General features: G+C 40.3%; 1 protein-coding gene across 1 annotated transcript in view; it reads right to left on the bottom strand.

Annotated features, from left to right (window-relative positions):
• Window positions 1–1,725: 1,725 nt before the first annotated feature.
• The window catches only part of SAR1B (secretion associated Ras related GTPase 1B), an 80,655-nt gene continuing 67,813 nt past the window's right edge, over window positions 1,726–14,567 (bottom strand). Inside the window, exons 6-7 of the mRNA XM_089669960.1 lie at window positions 6,238–6,369; window positions 1,726–1,984 (exon numbers count right to left, since the gene is read on the bottom strand). Of these exons, the coding sequence (XP_089526086.1) occupies window positions 1,868–1,984; window positions 6,238–6,369 (249 nt within the window). The 3' untranslated portion in view covers window positions 1,726–1,867. The remainder of the gene's footprint in view (window positions 1,985–6,237; window positions 6,370–14,567) is intronic.

Here is a 14,567-nt window from a genome sequence, read left to right as displayed (position 1 = left end):
TTTATTTTGTCTTGTGATAATATATTTACTTTGTTCACAATTAAGTAGCCTGGTGCCTATTTCCTATATGCTATAGTTGTGGGTATTATACTAATACTTGAGCTCATAGATGTTTGTAGCATCTCATTACCTAACGTGGTGTGTCAGAGTGGATGAAGCAAGTTTCAGAGTCATGGCAAGTAGCTCATCCAGGCATAGCGCTACTAATACAGTATGTCTACAATGGTTAATATTTGTTTTCTCAATATTGATATAGTTATTGAATTTCAACTGAATCTGACCTGCTTCTGGCCCTGTCAACAATTGACTTTTGTCAAAGGAGTCGGTTGGGAAATGGATGATGAAGGAGTGACTGCATCTAATTAGATACAGGCATTGTTTGGGCATTCAGCAGCCGCGGATCCTCACTAGGGAGAGTTCCCCGTCCACTCTGTTTAGCTTGGATGGAGGAATCTAGTGGAGGAATCTTGTAGATTTCTCTTGTGCATCTTGTAAAGTATCAGAGTTCATGAGTGTATTTGGACAGTGGGGAAGTCTCCCAGATATCAGAATACAATAGCTCAGTGGGGAGGATTCCTTCATCCACATTGAATGTGTGTATGGAGGAATCAAGCCAGTTTTTTTCATTCAACCTTCTGGCTGAATGAAAAAAACTAACTCCTCTATTGGTTGCCTTAGGCCTTCTGTTTGTTTTCCTTCAGAGGATTGTTCTCCAATAAATATACCATATATAACCTTTTGAACACTGAGAGCAGTGGGTAGCTGTTTTTTCTGCATCCTGTTTTTTTCTCTTTTACACATGATGGTGTTTTCAGGATCTGGCTAGCACACAGATTGGTGCATGACACCCTATTTTTCTGCATAAAGGTATTTGTAATCTAAATGACTACTATCTACTGTAAATGACTACTATGTTACTTCAGACTTAAAGGAAAAGTCAACTTCTTTTTTAGATAAAATAATATAGAATATAAAATTGCTGCAGAAGCCATTATTGTTATAATTCCCCATACCCTGTCATTTTCTAAAACTTTCAAAAAAGGCAACACAATATGGCAACCTGGAGGTATTTTGTACACAATTGGTGTACAGAAAACTCCCAGAAATGTAATTTCCTGCATCTGTGATTGGCTCACTGATTCTCCCAGATATCTGCACTAAGATACAAGATTTTTGTTATTCCCTGCAAAAGTAATTTCATTTTTGGGGAGATACTCCCTAAAGGTTCATTACTTCTAAAGGGATGCAAACACAGCATCTTTCTTCTTGCAACACCATTCAGAAATCAGTCTTGCAATGAACAAACCGTGTTTTCATCAGAGCAGAAAAAGGTAAGTTTGTTAAAATCCTTGCACTGTACTTTGATCACAAAGGGGATCATTTTATTTGAAAAAAATTTCACCAAAGTGGCCATGAAAGTAACTCCACGAAGGTGGAGTTATACTGTACATGAGCATGGGCACTGTTAACTGTGGTTTACTTTTTCTTGTTTCTGTGTGTTGCTTCTGTATTTTTTCTGTTTATTCTGACTTAATATTTAATTGTAATTGTTTCTTGAATCAAGGTCCAAGATACCCATGTCATGGGTCAGGTAATAACTGCTACGTATGCTAGCTCTGCTACTGCCTTACTATTACTATTATGGTGTTCAACACTATAGAAAGAGAATTATATTTATATAAGCTGGTCACATTGCATCTGATAGTGTAGAAACTCAGTAAAACATTATTAGTAAAATAAAATAGTACTTTATTGCACTTTAATCACATCTTCTTGAAATGGCACTGATGTATAGCAATTTATTTCAGGTTATAAAGTCTTAATTAAATTAAAAAAAAAGAGAATGAAGCACATTTTTTGTTCAATGTTAATCGATATACTGTGACATCCAGCGAAATCCTTCCCCATAACCTTGTCTCTTCAATATGCTGCACATAAACACTTCAATGGGTCTGGTGTTTAGCTGTTTCTGTGGTACCTTCCCCTGAGAATAAGAACATTCCATTTAACAATATTATAAGTACAGCACTATCCTTCTTTAATTAGGACACCCCACCAAGTCACTTTCACAGTCCTTCACCTGAAGTACATATATCAACAGATCAATCTTTCAGAAAACTTGATTACCATATACTAAATGTTAGTGTATAAAAATAAAGTCCAAAATCAAAGTCCAAATAAAGTCCCAAAAAAATTCAAAAAAAAAAAAAAAGGATTCCACAAGTATTAATTAATAGATCAATCTTTATCTGTAATTTCTCAATTCTTCATATCTCCAAACCGCCTTTGTGATATACTCCAAACAAAATCTTCTTATACCTCAAAGAAAAAAAAACTCAACATGTGTATTATCCCAAAAAAAAATTCACTAAAACGTGCCACACGTGTTTCATGCAAACAAAACTAACGTGCCACCGCAACCGTGAAGAAAATCCCTCTGCCTTAAGTATCAATCCACTGCATACCAATAACAGAAGTGCATAATTACCCTCAGAATAGTATCAAGGGTCTGAATGCGATTATTTCCAACCTTTTTGTTCCTTCAGCCTTTCCAGCCACTTCCCACAGACCTCATAAACAGACCAGGGATCAATATGTGTCATAAATACTCATAACACTTTATTGTAGCAACTTACATTAAAATAAGATGAGATCAGCTTCCACACCAAGAAAATTATTCCACAATCCTGCCTCTCCTCAGTAGGTATCCTCACCATCCCACTCCCGAGGGGGAATAAATCCTGTTATGTGTTATGAGTATTTATGACACATATTCATCCCTGGTCTGTTTATGAGGTCTGTGGGAAGTGGCTGGAAAGGCTGAAGGAACAAAAAGGTTGGAAATAATCGCATTCAGACCCTTGATACTATTCTGAGGGTAATTATGCACTTCTGTTATTGGTATGCAGTGGATTGATACTTAAGGCAGAGAGATTTTCTTCACGGTTGCGGTGGCACGTTAATTTTGTTTGCATGAAACACGTGTGGCACGTTTTAGTGAATTTTTTTTTTTTTTTTGGGATAATACACATGTTGAGTTTTTTTTCTTTGAGGTATATGAAGATTTTGTTTGGAGTATATCACAAAGGCGGTTTGGAGATATGAAGAATTGAGAAATTACAGATAAAGATTGATTCTATTAATTAATACTTGTGGAATCCTATTTTTTTTTTTTTTGAATTTTTTTGGGACTTTATTTGGACTTTGATTTTGGACTTTATTCCATTTAACACTGTGCAAATGTAATAAATAATGATATAATAATTGCTCATAGGTAATCTTTACAGACTTTTTATAGTGTTTTTAATTAATGTGTATATATTAAAAATATATAAATATTCAAAAAAGAAAAAAATGAACACTAGGTCCCTTCACGATATGTACTGTGTTAATGCACCTGCATTAAGGCAATGTGCTTCTCTGTCTAAAAGTGCGCTGCACTAAATTCTTTTTAAATGGGCAGGCAGCACACCTTAACACAGAAAATCCTACTGTAGCACCCACTTAGATAGCTATGGGGAACTAGATACTAATTATTAGGCAGAGGCTGAGTAGCTGCCTGGTGCAACAGTCAGAGAGAGATCAAATTGTGGTCAAGACCGAGAAGCTCTGCAGACCAGCCTCTCTGGAATTTCCCTCTGCTGTAGATCTTTAAGAAGCAGTGGGCGGATTTGAGGAGTGGCTGGTCTGTACTCTTAGAGAATCCTGACCAATCCCCAACAGGAGGCTTAACAAGGGGCCAGAGCAAACTTTAAGAGTAGCTGAGCATGCTCAGCAGCAGGAGACTTCAGGTAGAAGAGAGAGAGAGAAGGATGTGAGGCTGGAGCCTGTAAGGGGGCCCAGATGGAGAGGAGCTCACCTGCAGGCAGAGGACCTTGGAAGGCTGAAAACCTGGGTCTTCACTGGCCCCCTGAGAGAGGACCACCTGTGAGGCAGGGAAGGAGCTGCTCAGTTAGAAGGCCTACTAGCAGCCACTGGCAGCACAGGAGAGGGTCCAAGTGAGTAAACCTGACCCCCTGGGCCAGTAAGAGAAAAGAAGCACTCTAGTGGGGAACTGGGTTTGCTATCCTATCCAGGACTGTATCACACTGCAGTGGCAGGCACTGGATCCCCTGCCCAGGGGTTCACCCAGTACAGCTGGATGAGGAGAAGAATCATCTACAAGAGATGCTGGCTAGCTCTCCAGTAGAGAAACATTGCTGTAAAGACTTGTAGATAGTTGCTAAGGAGTTTGTCCTCAGCTACCATTCCCTTGGGCATCCCATACACCCATTACCCTGTCCAAGTTCTAAATCCTCAAATAAAACTTCAAAACAAAGCTCAAGGACTGTCTCCTACTGCAAGTCTGAGTCAAGGACATGCGTGTTGCCTGGCTGTGCATCACACCATGAATGGCATCAGACCAGTACCAAAAGACACCAATCTGAATGGGCGCTTTCTTATAACCATTTTCCCTTAATGGGGCAATGAAATCTTTTGTTACATAGTTATTTGTGAATTGGTAATAATTAAAAAAAAACATATCTATATCTATGCTAGATATCTATAGATACCTACATATCTATATCTATCTATCAACGACTTACATAGTTACATAATTAATCTGCTTGAAAAAAGACCAAGTCCATCCAGTTCAACCAAAAGAGAAAAAAAAAACACACACAAATAGAAACCTCCACATACACTATCCAATACCTGGATCCCGGGATCAACTTTACCTATAAATATAAGATTCCAGTTATATTGTGTACATTTAGGAAAGAATCCAGGCCTTTCTTAAAGAAAAAGGTCACCTTTTGTATCATGTTACATGTTGCACCTTTACTCAGGGTGTAACATGTTGCGAAAGGACTGGCCCCTGCTCCCCCATTTTGACAGCTAGTAGGGGATCTTCTCACCCTCCCCCCCACCCCCCTAGCTGCCACAATTTTAAAAAAAAGTGTTTGTGTGGGGCTCCGCCCACCAGCCGCGTCATTTATTTACAGTATTCTGTTAATGGGAAAACCAAAAGTTCCGATAGGCTTTGTGGCTGTCGGCTTGCAGTTCTCAATGGACTACCATGGCACTGTTGAGTGCTATGGTAGTTCATTGAGTCTGTCAGTGTGTATCTGCTTGCCCGTATGAGGTACAGGCACACAGATACACCAACACGTCTGCAGAAGTCCTGCATGGCACCAGTGATCTGCTGATCGCTGGTGCACTGCTTTAAAGGCTCCCAAAACAAAAAATACCTGCAAAAAATGTGCATTAATTATTTTTTGGCAAAAGGTGAACTTATCCTTTAAAACAATCTACTGAGCTGGCCAGAACCAGCTCTTGATGGAGTATATTCCACATTTTCACAGCTCTTGCTGTGAAGAAGCCTTTTCATATTTGGATATTAAATCTCTTTTTCTCCAGATGTAAAGAGTGCCTCCTTGTCCTCTGTGATGACCTCAGGGTGAATAGCTCTACATCAAGGTCACTATATGAACCATTGATGTATGTATACATGTTGATCATATCCTCCTTAATCTCCTCTTCTCAAGAGAGAATAAATTCAGTTCCTCTAATCTTTTGTTATAGCTGAGCTCCTCCATGCCTCTTATCAATTCTCTATGAGCAATAATCAATCAATTTAACTAATTTAATAAATTCTAATTGGATTATCGGAGATCTGTGTTTTGCACAGTCACTGTTGGTTGCAGTACCTTTTATAAATGTGTGATAATGTTTTTATGTTACTAGCAGAGTGTGTGGTCAGTTTTTTTTATTTTTTGTAATCTATAACCTCATCAACATGTGTTTGTTTTAATATCCAAGTCACCTGTACTAGAATAACACACAGGCTGAGTGTTATTGTACATTTATATAAGTGCTATATACAATAAGGTGATGTCCTAGGTGTTCATCAAGAAAATATTTCCTGGGTGGCTTATCCTATAATAGATCTTCTTATTACAGCCTTTCAGCAACTGGCCAATGGAGAAAGTGGCATAGATCCAGCAAGAAGATAGAGATGACACAACCTGCAGTACATCAAGTCTATAGTGAATATTACCTTTCGGTAAAAAAGAAAAAAATAGTTGGCTTCCAAAAGTCTGTTTAGAGTTCCTGATCCTTTTCAATGTATTTGATATGGTACATGAGATTTTTTAATTGCTGATACACCAGCAGTAACTGGATGAATGTAAAAAAGTAATTTCTATGATCTATAGCTTTGACATGATAACTGTTTAGATATTACATGGTCAATACCTTCCCTGTAGTATGCCCATAAAGTCCAAAAGTGTGCAGTAGCCTTTCTTCACTGATGGCCTCTGGTCTGTCAATCTTGTTGCCCAGCAGCAGGACTGGAACATTGCTAATGGTTTCATCTGCAAGTAGTGCCTAAAATTCAAAGAACAATACATGTTCAAGTAGTTTATTGACACATTGATATGTTCAACCTTTTGTTGAGATTTTCTAGACATATTAATCCTTTTATTTCATGTGCTTTTATTAAGGCTGGAATCACATATTTGCATTTTTTCAACTAATGCATGTTTCTATTCAAACCAGAAAATCCACCCACTTTAATGCTGGAGAACAAGCGGAATGTATGGAGCCTGTAGCAAATCATCTATTTCAACAGGAAAAACAATGGATAAATAGTTTGTCCTGTTGGAAACGATTGTTAGCATGCATTGCTAGTAAAGCATTGCCAACAGCCTTTTCAGTGTTCCCATAAATTATGATTCCAGCTACTCTCTATCCAGCCTGGATTGACACCAGATATCCACAATTTTCTGTCAATCCTGGTAAATTCATTAATTGAAAACAAAATCAATCACTGCAGGATATAAACACACTGCCCTTGGGCAATGTCCAAATCAAAGTTGTGATTTATCAGCAGCTGCTGAAGAGAAGAACACCACTTGTTTTATATATATATATATATATATATATATATATATATATAGTTACAAGAAAAAGTATGTGAACCCCTTGGGATTACGTGGAGCTTTGCATGAATTGGGCATAAAATGTGCTCTGAACGTCATCTAAGTCACAACAATAGAAGAACACAGTCTGCTAAACATAATACTACACAAACATTAGATGTTGCCATGGTTTAATTGCACATAACATGTAAACATTCACAGTGCAGGGAGGAAAAAGTATGTGAACCTTTGGACTTAATAACTGGTTGACTCTCCTTTGGCAGCAATAACCTCAACCAAACATTTCCTGTAGTTGCAGATCAGACCTGCACAACGATCTGGAGTAATTTTGGACCACTCCTCTTCACAAAACTGTTTCAGTGTAGCAATATTCTTGGGATGTCTGGTGTGAATCGCTCTCTTAAGGTCATGCCACAGCATTTCAATCGGGTTGAGGTCAGGATTCTGACTGGGCCACTCCAGAAGGCGTATTTTGTGCTGTTGCTGCCATTGTTTTGTTGAATTACTTGTATGGTTTGGGTCATTGTCCTGTTGCATCACCCATCCTCTGCGGAGCTTCAGTTGGCGGACAGATGGTCGTACGTTTTCCTGCAAAATGTCTTGATAAATTCTGGAATTCATTTTCCCATCAATGACAACAATCCGTCCAGGCCCTGAGGCAGCAAAGCAGCCTCAAACCATGACGCTCCCTCCGCCATGTTTTACAGTGGGGATGAGGTTTTGATGTTGGTGTGCTGTGCCTTTTTTTCTCCACACATAGTGTTGTGTGTTCTTCCCAAACAACTCAATCTTGGTTTCATCTGTCCACAGTATATTTTGCCAGTAGTGCTGTGGAACATCCAGGTGCTCTTTTGCAAACTTCAAACGTGCTGCAATATTCTTTTTGGACAGCAATGGCTTCCTCTGTGGTGTCCACCCATGTACTCCATTCTTGTTTAATGTTTTCCTTATTGTAGATATGTCAACAAAAATGTTAGCATGTGCCAGAGATTTCTGTAGGTCTTTAGCTGACACTCTGGGATTCTTCTTTACCCCATGCAGCATTCTGCACTGTGCTCTTGCAGTCATTTTTACAGGACGACCTAGGGAGAGTAGCAACAGTGCTAAACTTTCTCCATTTGTAGACAGTCTGTCTTACCGTGGACACATGAACATCAAGGCTTTTGGAGATACTTTTGTAACCCTTTCCAGCTTCATGCAAGTCAACAATTCTTGATCGTAGGTCTTCTGAGAGCTCTTTTCTGCGAGGCATGGTTCACATCAGACAGTGCTTCTTGAAACCAGTAAACCCAAAACAGGTGTGTGTTTTTTAAGGGCAGGACAGCTGTCAGCAACACATCCAATATCATCACACTGATTGGAGTCAAGGTTGGCTCACTCCTGGCTCCAATTAGCTCTGGGAGAAGTCATTAAGCTAGGGCCTCACATACGTTTTCCTCCCTGCACTGTGAATGTTTACATGTTATGTGCAATTAAACCATGGCAACATCTAATGTTTGTGTAGTATTATGTTCAGCAGACTGTATTCTTCTATTGTTGTGACTTAGATGACGTTCAGAGCACATTTTATGCCTAATTCATGCAAAACTCCACGTAATCCCAAGGGGTTCACATACTTTTTCTTGCAACTGTAAAGGTTATATATTTACAGTGGAGATGCTGAACCAATCTGTAGAATGGCTCAGGAGGATGTCCATAAAACTGACAAATAGTTGTTATACTGTTAACAGCATGTAAAAACAGAGTGGTGACTGAAATACCTGCACATAATTATGCCACTCCGTACTTTATGAGAGGGCAGCAAAAACATTCAAGTCATCCTTGAGCATCCAACAGCTCTGTAGCATGTTTCCCTTTATATTAATGACTTGTTATCTTGGCTAAGAATAATAAAGGTTATAATTCATATGCAAGTTGTAAAATCGCACTGACCACATTATATTAGGGATACAGCAATTCCGATACTGGTATTAGTATCAGTGCTAATACTGAGTTTTTTCACAAGTAATCGTATTAGTGAAAATGCTCCTGATACTGGAAACCAATAGTTTTCGGTGTGATTTTTGTCATTACAAATTGCACCGCAAAGATCACATGTAGTTTCCCCTTTGCTCCTGTGTGAGCTCAGGCTTGTCATAGCCTGAGCTCACACAGGAGCAGTGTGGGAAACCTCCCTGCAGGCATCCCATGGAGAGTGGAGAGTGGGCGTGTGGGGGGATGTATACTATGAAAGCAGATGGTCCATATTCTCAGCAGTAGGAGAGGAAAGAAAACGGTGGGGATTTGAAATCCCCGCTGCTTTCTCTCCTCTCCTTGCAGGTATGACAGTTTGGGTTAGAGGACTATTGATTGGTCAGCACTGACACATGGACCCATACTGTCATTGCTGCAAGGAGAGAGGAGAGAAAGCGGCAGTGATTTCAAATCCCCAGACCTATGAAGCCTTGCAGGGATGACAGTACGGGCTGACGGTGTTGACCAATCAATAGTCCTCTAGCCAGAACTGTCATACCTGCAAGGAGAATAGAGAAAGCGGTGGGGATTTAAAATCCCTGCTGCTTTCTCTTCTCTCCTACAACTAAGTATATAGAGCTGCCACAATAGTATACTGTACATCCCCATATGCCCACGCTCCCACTCTCTGCTGTGAAAAATCTCCCTGCTCCACACCTGTGTGACTAGGACAGCCTAGGTACACACAGGAGCAGTGGGGAAACCACATGCGATTTTGACAGGAATCGCATTCCTGTTCAAATCGCATGCTATTCTTTGCGGTGCAGTTCGTGTCCATACATTTTGTTTTGGCGCAACTCGCACCATCGCAAAGTATTAGTAATCGGTATCAGCGAGTACTCGACCAAAAGTATAGGTGCTCATACTTGACCAACTGTATTGGTGCTCATACTCACCGATAAAAAAAGGGTTCCATCATGCCTCTGCAAGTCATAGCTGTAACTGTCAGTTTTGTAAAGTTGCAATGCCTCATGGGAAATGTAGTTCCACAACAGCTAGAGAGCCACAGGTTGCCTACCCCTGGAGACCATTATTTTATTTCATGTAGAAAAAAACATTCAAAACATATCCTGCATATGCAAGTGTTTCAGTATTAAAAAAAAATGACAAATGTCTTCTTTGTTGTTCTGATATCTGAATCTCCGATAAGACAGGGGCAGGATTAAGCATGTTTCGTAGTACACATATACAGGTGAAACTCGAAAAATTAGAATATCGTGCAAAACTTCATTTATTTCAGTAACGCAACCTAAAAAGTGAAACTAATATATGAGATAGACTCATTACATGCAAAGCAAGATAGTTCAAGCCGTGATTTAATTTTGATGATTATGGCTTACAGCTCATGAAAACCCGAATCCACAATCTCAGAAAATTAGAATATTACATGCAATCAATAAAACAAGGATTGTACATAGAACAATATCGGACCTCTGAAAAGTATAAGCATGCATATGTACTCAGTACTTGGTTAGGGCCCCTTTTGCAGCAATTACTGCCTCAATGCAGCATGGCATGGAAGCTATCAGCCTGTGGCACTGCTGAGGTGTTATGGAAGACCAGGATGCTTCAATAGCAGCTTTCAGCTCTTCTGCATTGTTCGGTCTCATGTCTCTCATCTTTCTCTTGGCAATGCCCCATAGATTCTCTATGGGGTTCAGGTCAGGCGAGTTTGCTTGCCAATCAAGCACAGTAATCCCACGGTCATTGAACCAGGTCTTGGTGCTTTTGGCAGTGTGGGCAGGTGCCAGGTCCTGCTGGAAAATAAAGTCAGCATCCCCATAAAGCTCGTCTGTGGAAGGAAGCATGAAGTGCTCCAAAATCTCCTGGTAGACGGCTGTGTTGACCCTGGACTTAATGAAGCACAGTGGACCAACACCAGCAGATGACATGGCTCCCCAAATCAACAAAGACTGTGGAAACTTCACACTGGACTTCAAACATCTTGCAGTGTGTGCCTCTCCATTCTTCCTCCATACTCTGGGTCCTTTGTTTCCAAATGAGATGCAAAAGTTGCTCTCATCAGAAAAGAGGATTTTGGACCACTGAGCAACAGACCAGGTCTGTTTTTCTTTAGCCCAGGTAAGACGCTTCTGACGTTGTTTGTTGTTCAGGAGCGGCTTGACAAGAGGAATATGACATTTGAAGCCCATGTCCAGGATCCGTCTGTGTGAGGTGGCTCTTGATGCACTGACTCCAACCTCAGTCCACTGCTTGTGAAAGTCCCCAACACTTTTGAATGGCCTTTTCCTGACAATCCTCTCCAGGCTGCAGTCATCCCTGCTGCTTGTGCACCTTTTTCTTCCACACTTTTCCCTTCCACATAACTTTCTATTAATGTGCTTTGATACAGCACTTTGGGAACATCCAACTTCTTTTGCAATTATCTTTTGAGGCTTTCCCTCCTTATGGAGGGTGTCAGTGATGGTTTTCTGCTCAACTGTCAGGTCAGCAGTCTTTCCCATGATTGTGATTCCTACTGAACCAGACTGAGAGACCATTTAAATTCAGCGGCCAGACTCATCCACCTTACCAACCGCTACACATCTGCCACACCCCTCTGTCATTCCCTCCATTGGCTTCCGATTGCCCAACGCATTAAATTCAAACTACTAACAATGACATACAAAGCCATTCATAACACTGCCCCAAACTACCTCACCGACCTGATACCCAAATACCACCCAACCTGTACTCTTCGCTCCTCACAAGACCTCCTACTTTCTAGCTCCCTGGTCTCCTCCTCCCACGTCCGACTACAGGACTTCTCCAGGACTTCCCCCATCCCCTGGAACTCACTATCCCAATCCATCATACTGTCACCTACCCTCCTCACCTTTAGGCACACCCTGAAAACCCATCTCTTTAGAGAAGCCTACCCCACCCTCACCTAACAGCCGATCTCCTCCACTCCTCCTACCACTCCATCCCCCACAGCTACTTCCTCCTGTACCATATCCCCTCCTAGAGCAGGGATAGTGGTACAGGAGGAAGAGCAGGGAACTCGAACCCCTTGTATATTGTTTTGTTACTGTATTGTCTCATGTACTGTCCCCCACTATTTTGTACAGCGCTGAGCAAACCTTTTGGCGCTATATAAATACTATATAATAATAATTTAAAGGCTCAGGAACACTTTGCAGGTGTTATGGCTTAATTAGCTGATTAGAGTGGGACACTTTGAGCCTAGATAATTGCACCTTTTCACAATATTCTAATTTTCTGAGATTGTGAATTTGGGGTTTTCATGAGCTGTGAGCCATAATCATCACAATTATGACAAATCACGGCTTGAACTATCTTGTTTTGCATGTAATGAGTCTATTTCATATATTAGTTTCACCTTTTAAGTTGCATTACTGAAATAAATGAACTTTTGCACAATATTCTAATTTTTTGAGTTTCACCTCTAGTTTTTCTGGAAATGTGAAGGATGAATACAAGTTGCTTGCGCTGAGCTATACCCTAGTCACCCAACACCACAATGGGGACCTAGTAGGTATATCAAACATAAGGGGGCCGTCAGAGCCAACCAGCTGTATAACCTTTAGACACCACTCTGGTACTTGTGAACTCTCTCCTCAGGCGGAGAGGACTTCACCAGTTGATAAATGGGGTTAAAACTTATGAATGGACTGGGTAATCCTGACTTCCTTTCTGAAAAACTTGCTTTAGGTGGAGCATGTAGCTTGAGTGCATTAGCAGTCTACGTACTATATATAAAATGAATTTCTTGCACTGTTAATTTCCCTTTTTTACATAGATCCTATAAATAACAATGTAATTCTATACAAAGATCATACACTCTTCACATGGGTTGTACTCTGCCAAGTATTAGGTTTATTCTTGTACATAATGAAATCACTCTAAGGATAGGCTAAGTAAATAAGCTTTTCATATGAAATGTCAACAATAAACTGCTAATGCAGACAATTTCCTTCAGGGGATAAACCGCTGTGCGTACTTCACTTAATTCATATTTTCAATAACAGCCTTGAATTCTATGCAAGATCTAAGACTTTGAGAAACTTTCAGTGTGACATATCACAGTGAATGGAAGATCTCACTTCCCCGTCAAGACTGAGGACAGATAGACATCCTAATCTTTGGAATGCAACAGATTTGAGTACCATGAAGACAATTGAGCAAGGATTAGACCATATAGTACTTAAGTACTTATTTGTAAAATTTGCTTTGCACCATTGGCAGCTAATAAGCATTGTGAATGTGGTCACTGTAATGGAAAAGGAAGGACATCTCCATTGCCTCTGATATCCGATCCGCGTGAAGATCACACTCCAGAGGCTACTAGTAGGCGGTGAGGAAGTGATGCAATGCCCCCTCACTGCCTGTTTTAACCCCCTTTTTTCTGACAATCGTTCCACAACCACAAGCAATACATGCGGTTGCAGGGTGTTTATGCGCATCTCCATTGCTGAATGATACATGTTGGGTCAACTCTGCCACAAAAACATCCTCATCTGCTGTTTATTGCAGTTTAAGGGGAGGCCTATGGCGAACGGCAAAAACGCAGTTCATCCGCACATTTTTGCCACCCTTCAACCACAAGTCTAAATTTTCTCTGTCCTAAAGATGGGAAGACACATACCTCTCCTCAGTACTACGGACCTAGACAACAATAGAAAGCCTATAGATGTGTTAAGTCTGACCTTTGCTGTCCAAAACTGAAAAAGAAAAGGCAATAGTTACATTTAGACAGGGGTTTATATAACTGAATTATATACTTGCAGTCAGTAAATAAAGTGATCAGTCCTTCTGAGGGTCAGTTTATAGGTGGAGCCTAGAAAGCTAAGTCACTCACTGGTTTCTATCTCTTGGAGAAACCAGTGGTGAGATCTACCTGCCATAAGTAATTGCTCTGTTCTTGTACAAATTGGTGGTTTAAATGCGAATACCATCCTTGGGAGTTCTAATTTCTTTAAGGCAATATCCATAATATATATATATATTAAAAGAATTCAGAACATACTACTAAACATGTGGGTGCAAGGAAGACACTCACATGGTAACTGTTCCTGAGTGTCATAAGTCCCCGAATTGAAAATGGAGCTGGTATGGTGCTGGACTTCTTGTACACCAAGAGGGATTCCAGACAACACGCTATGTTCATGCTAGTCATGACACCAGTGGAATGCAGTGGATTATGGATATGCCTTTTACTCTTTTCCTAAAGCAAACCCGTCCTGCATTTCAATGTTTTGAAGAAAAACTGCTCTCTATTGTGAGAGCTGAGACATCACAAAATGCCTGCTGTTACATGTATTACACCCCCCCCCCCCGAAAAAAAAAAACTAACAAAAAAAATCAGCTCCATGCTCCTTTTCTAATTTTGTTTTTCATTTTGCTTGTGGAGCCGTTTTCATGACTAAGCCCTTTCAAATGACATTTCAGTGTAAGTAAAGTCAATCAGATTTGACAGGGTAATGGCAGTTGATGGAGCTTATCAATAAGTCAAAGAGGAACACACAGGATATTTTTCTTACTAATAAAGCTGGCTATACACTGTTCAAATTTTTGCTGGATCCTAAAGAACTAGCATAATTTTGAACAGTGGATGACCACCATTGCCACCCTCCTGCCCAACATCTATGATTGGAAAATTGAAAAATC

The sequence above is a fragment of the Staurois parvus genome, unplaced genomic scaffold (assembly GCF_062004578.1).
Source record: "Staurois parvus isolate SC_StPar_1 unplaced genomic scaffold, SC_StPar_1.0 ptg000085l, whole genome shotgun sequence".
NCBI classification, from domain to species: Eukaryota; Metazoa; Chordata; class Amphibia; order Anura; family Ranidae; genus Staurois; species Staurois parvus.
The sequence above is the reverse complement of the archived record's forward strand: the minus strand, read 5'-3'. Positions and strand labels throughout refer to the sequence as shown.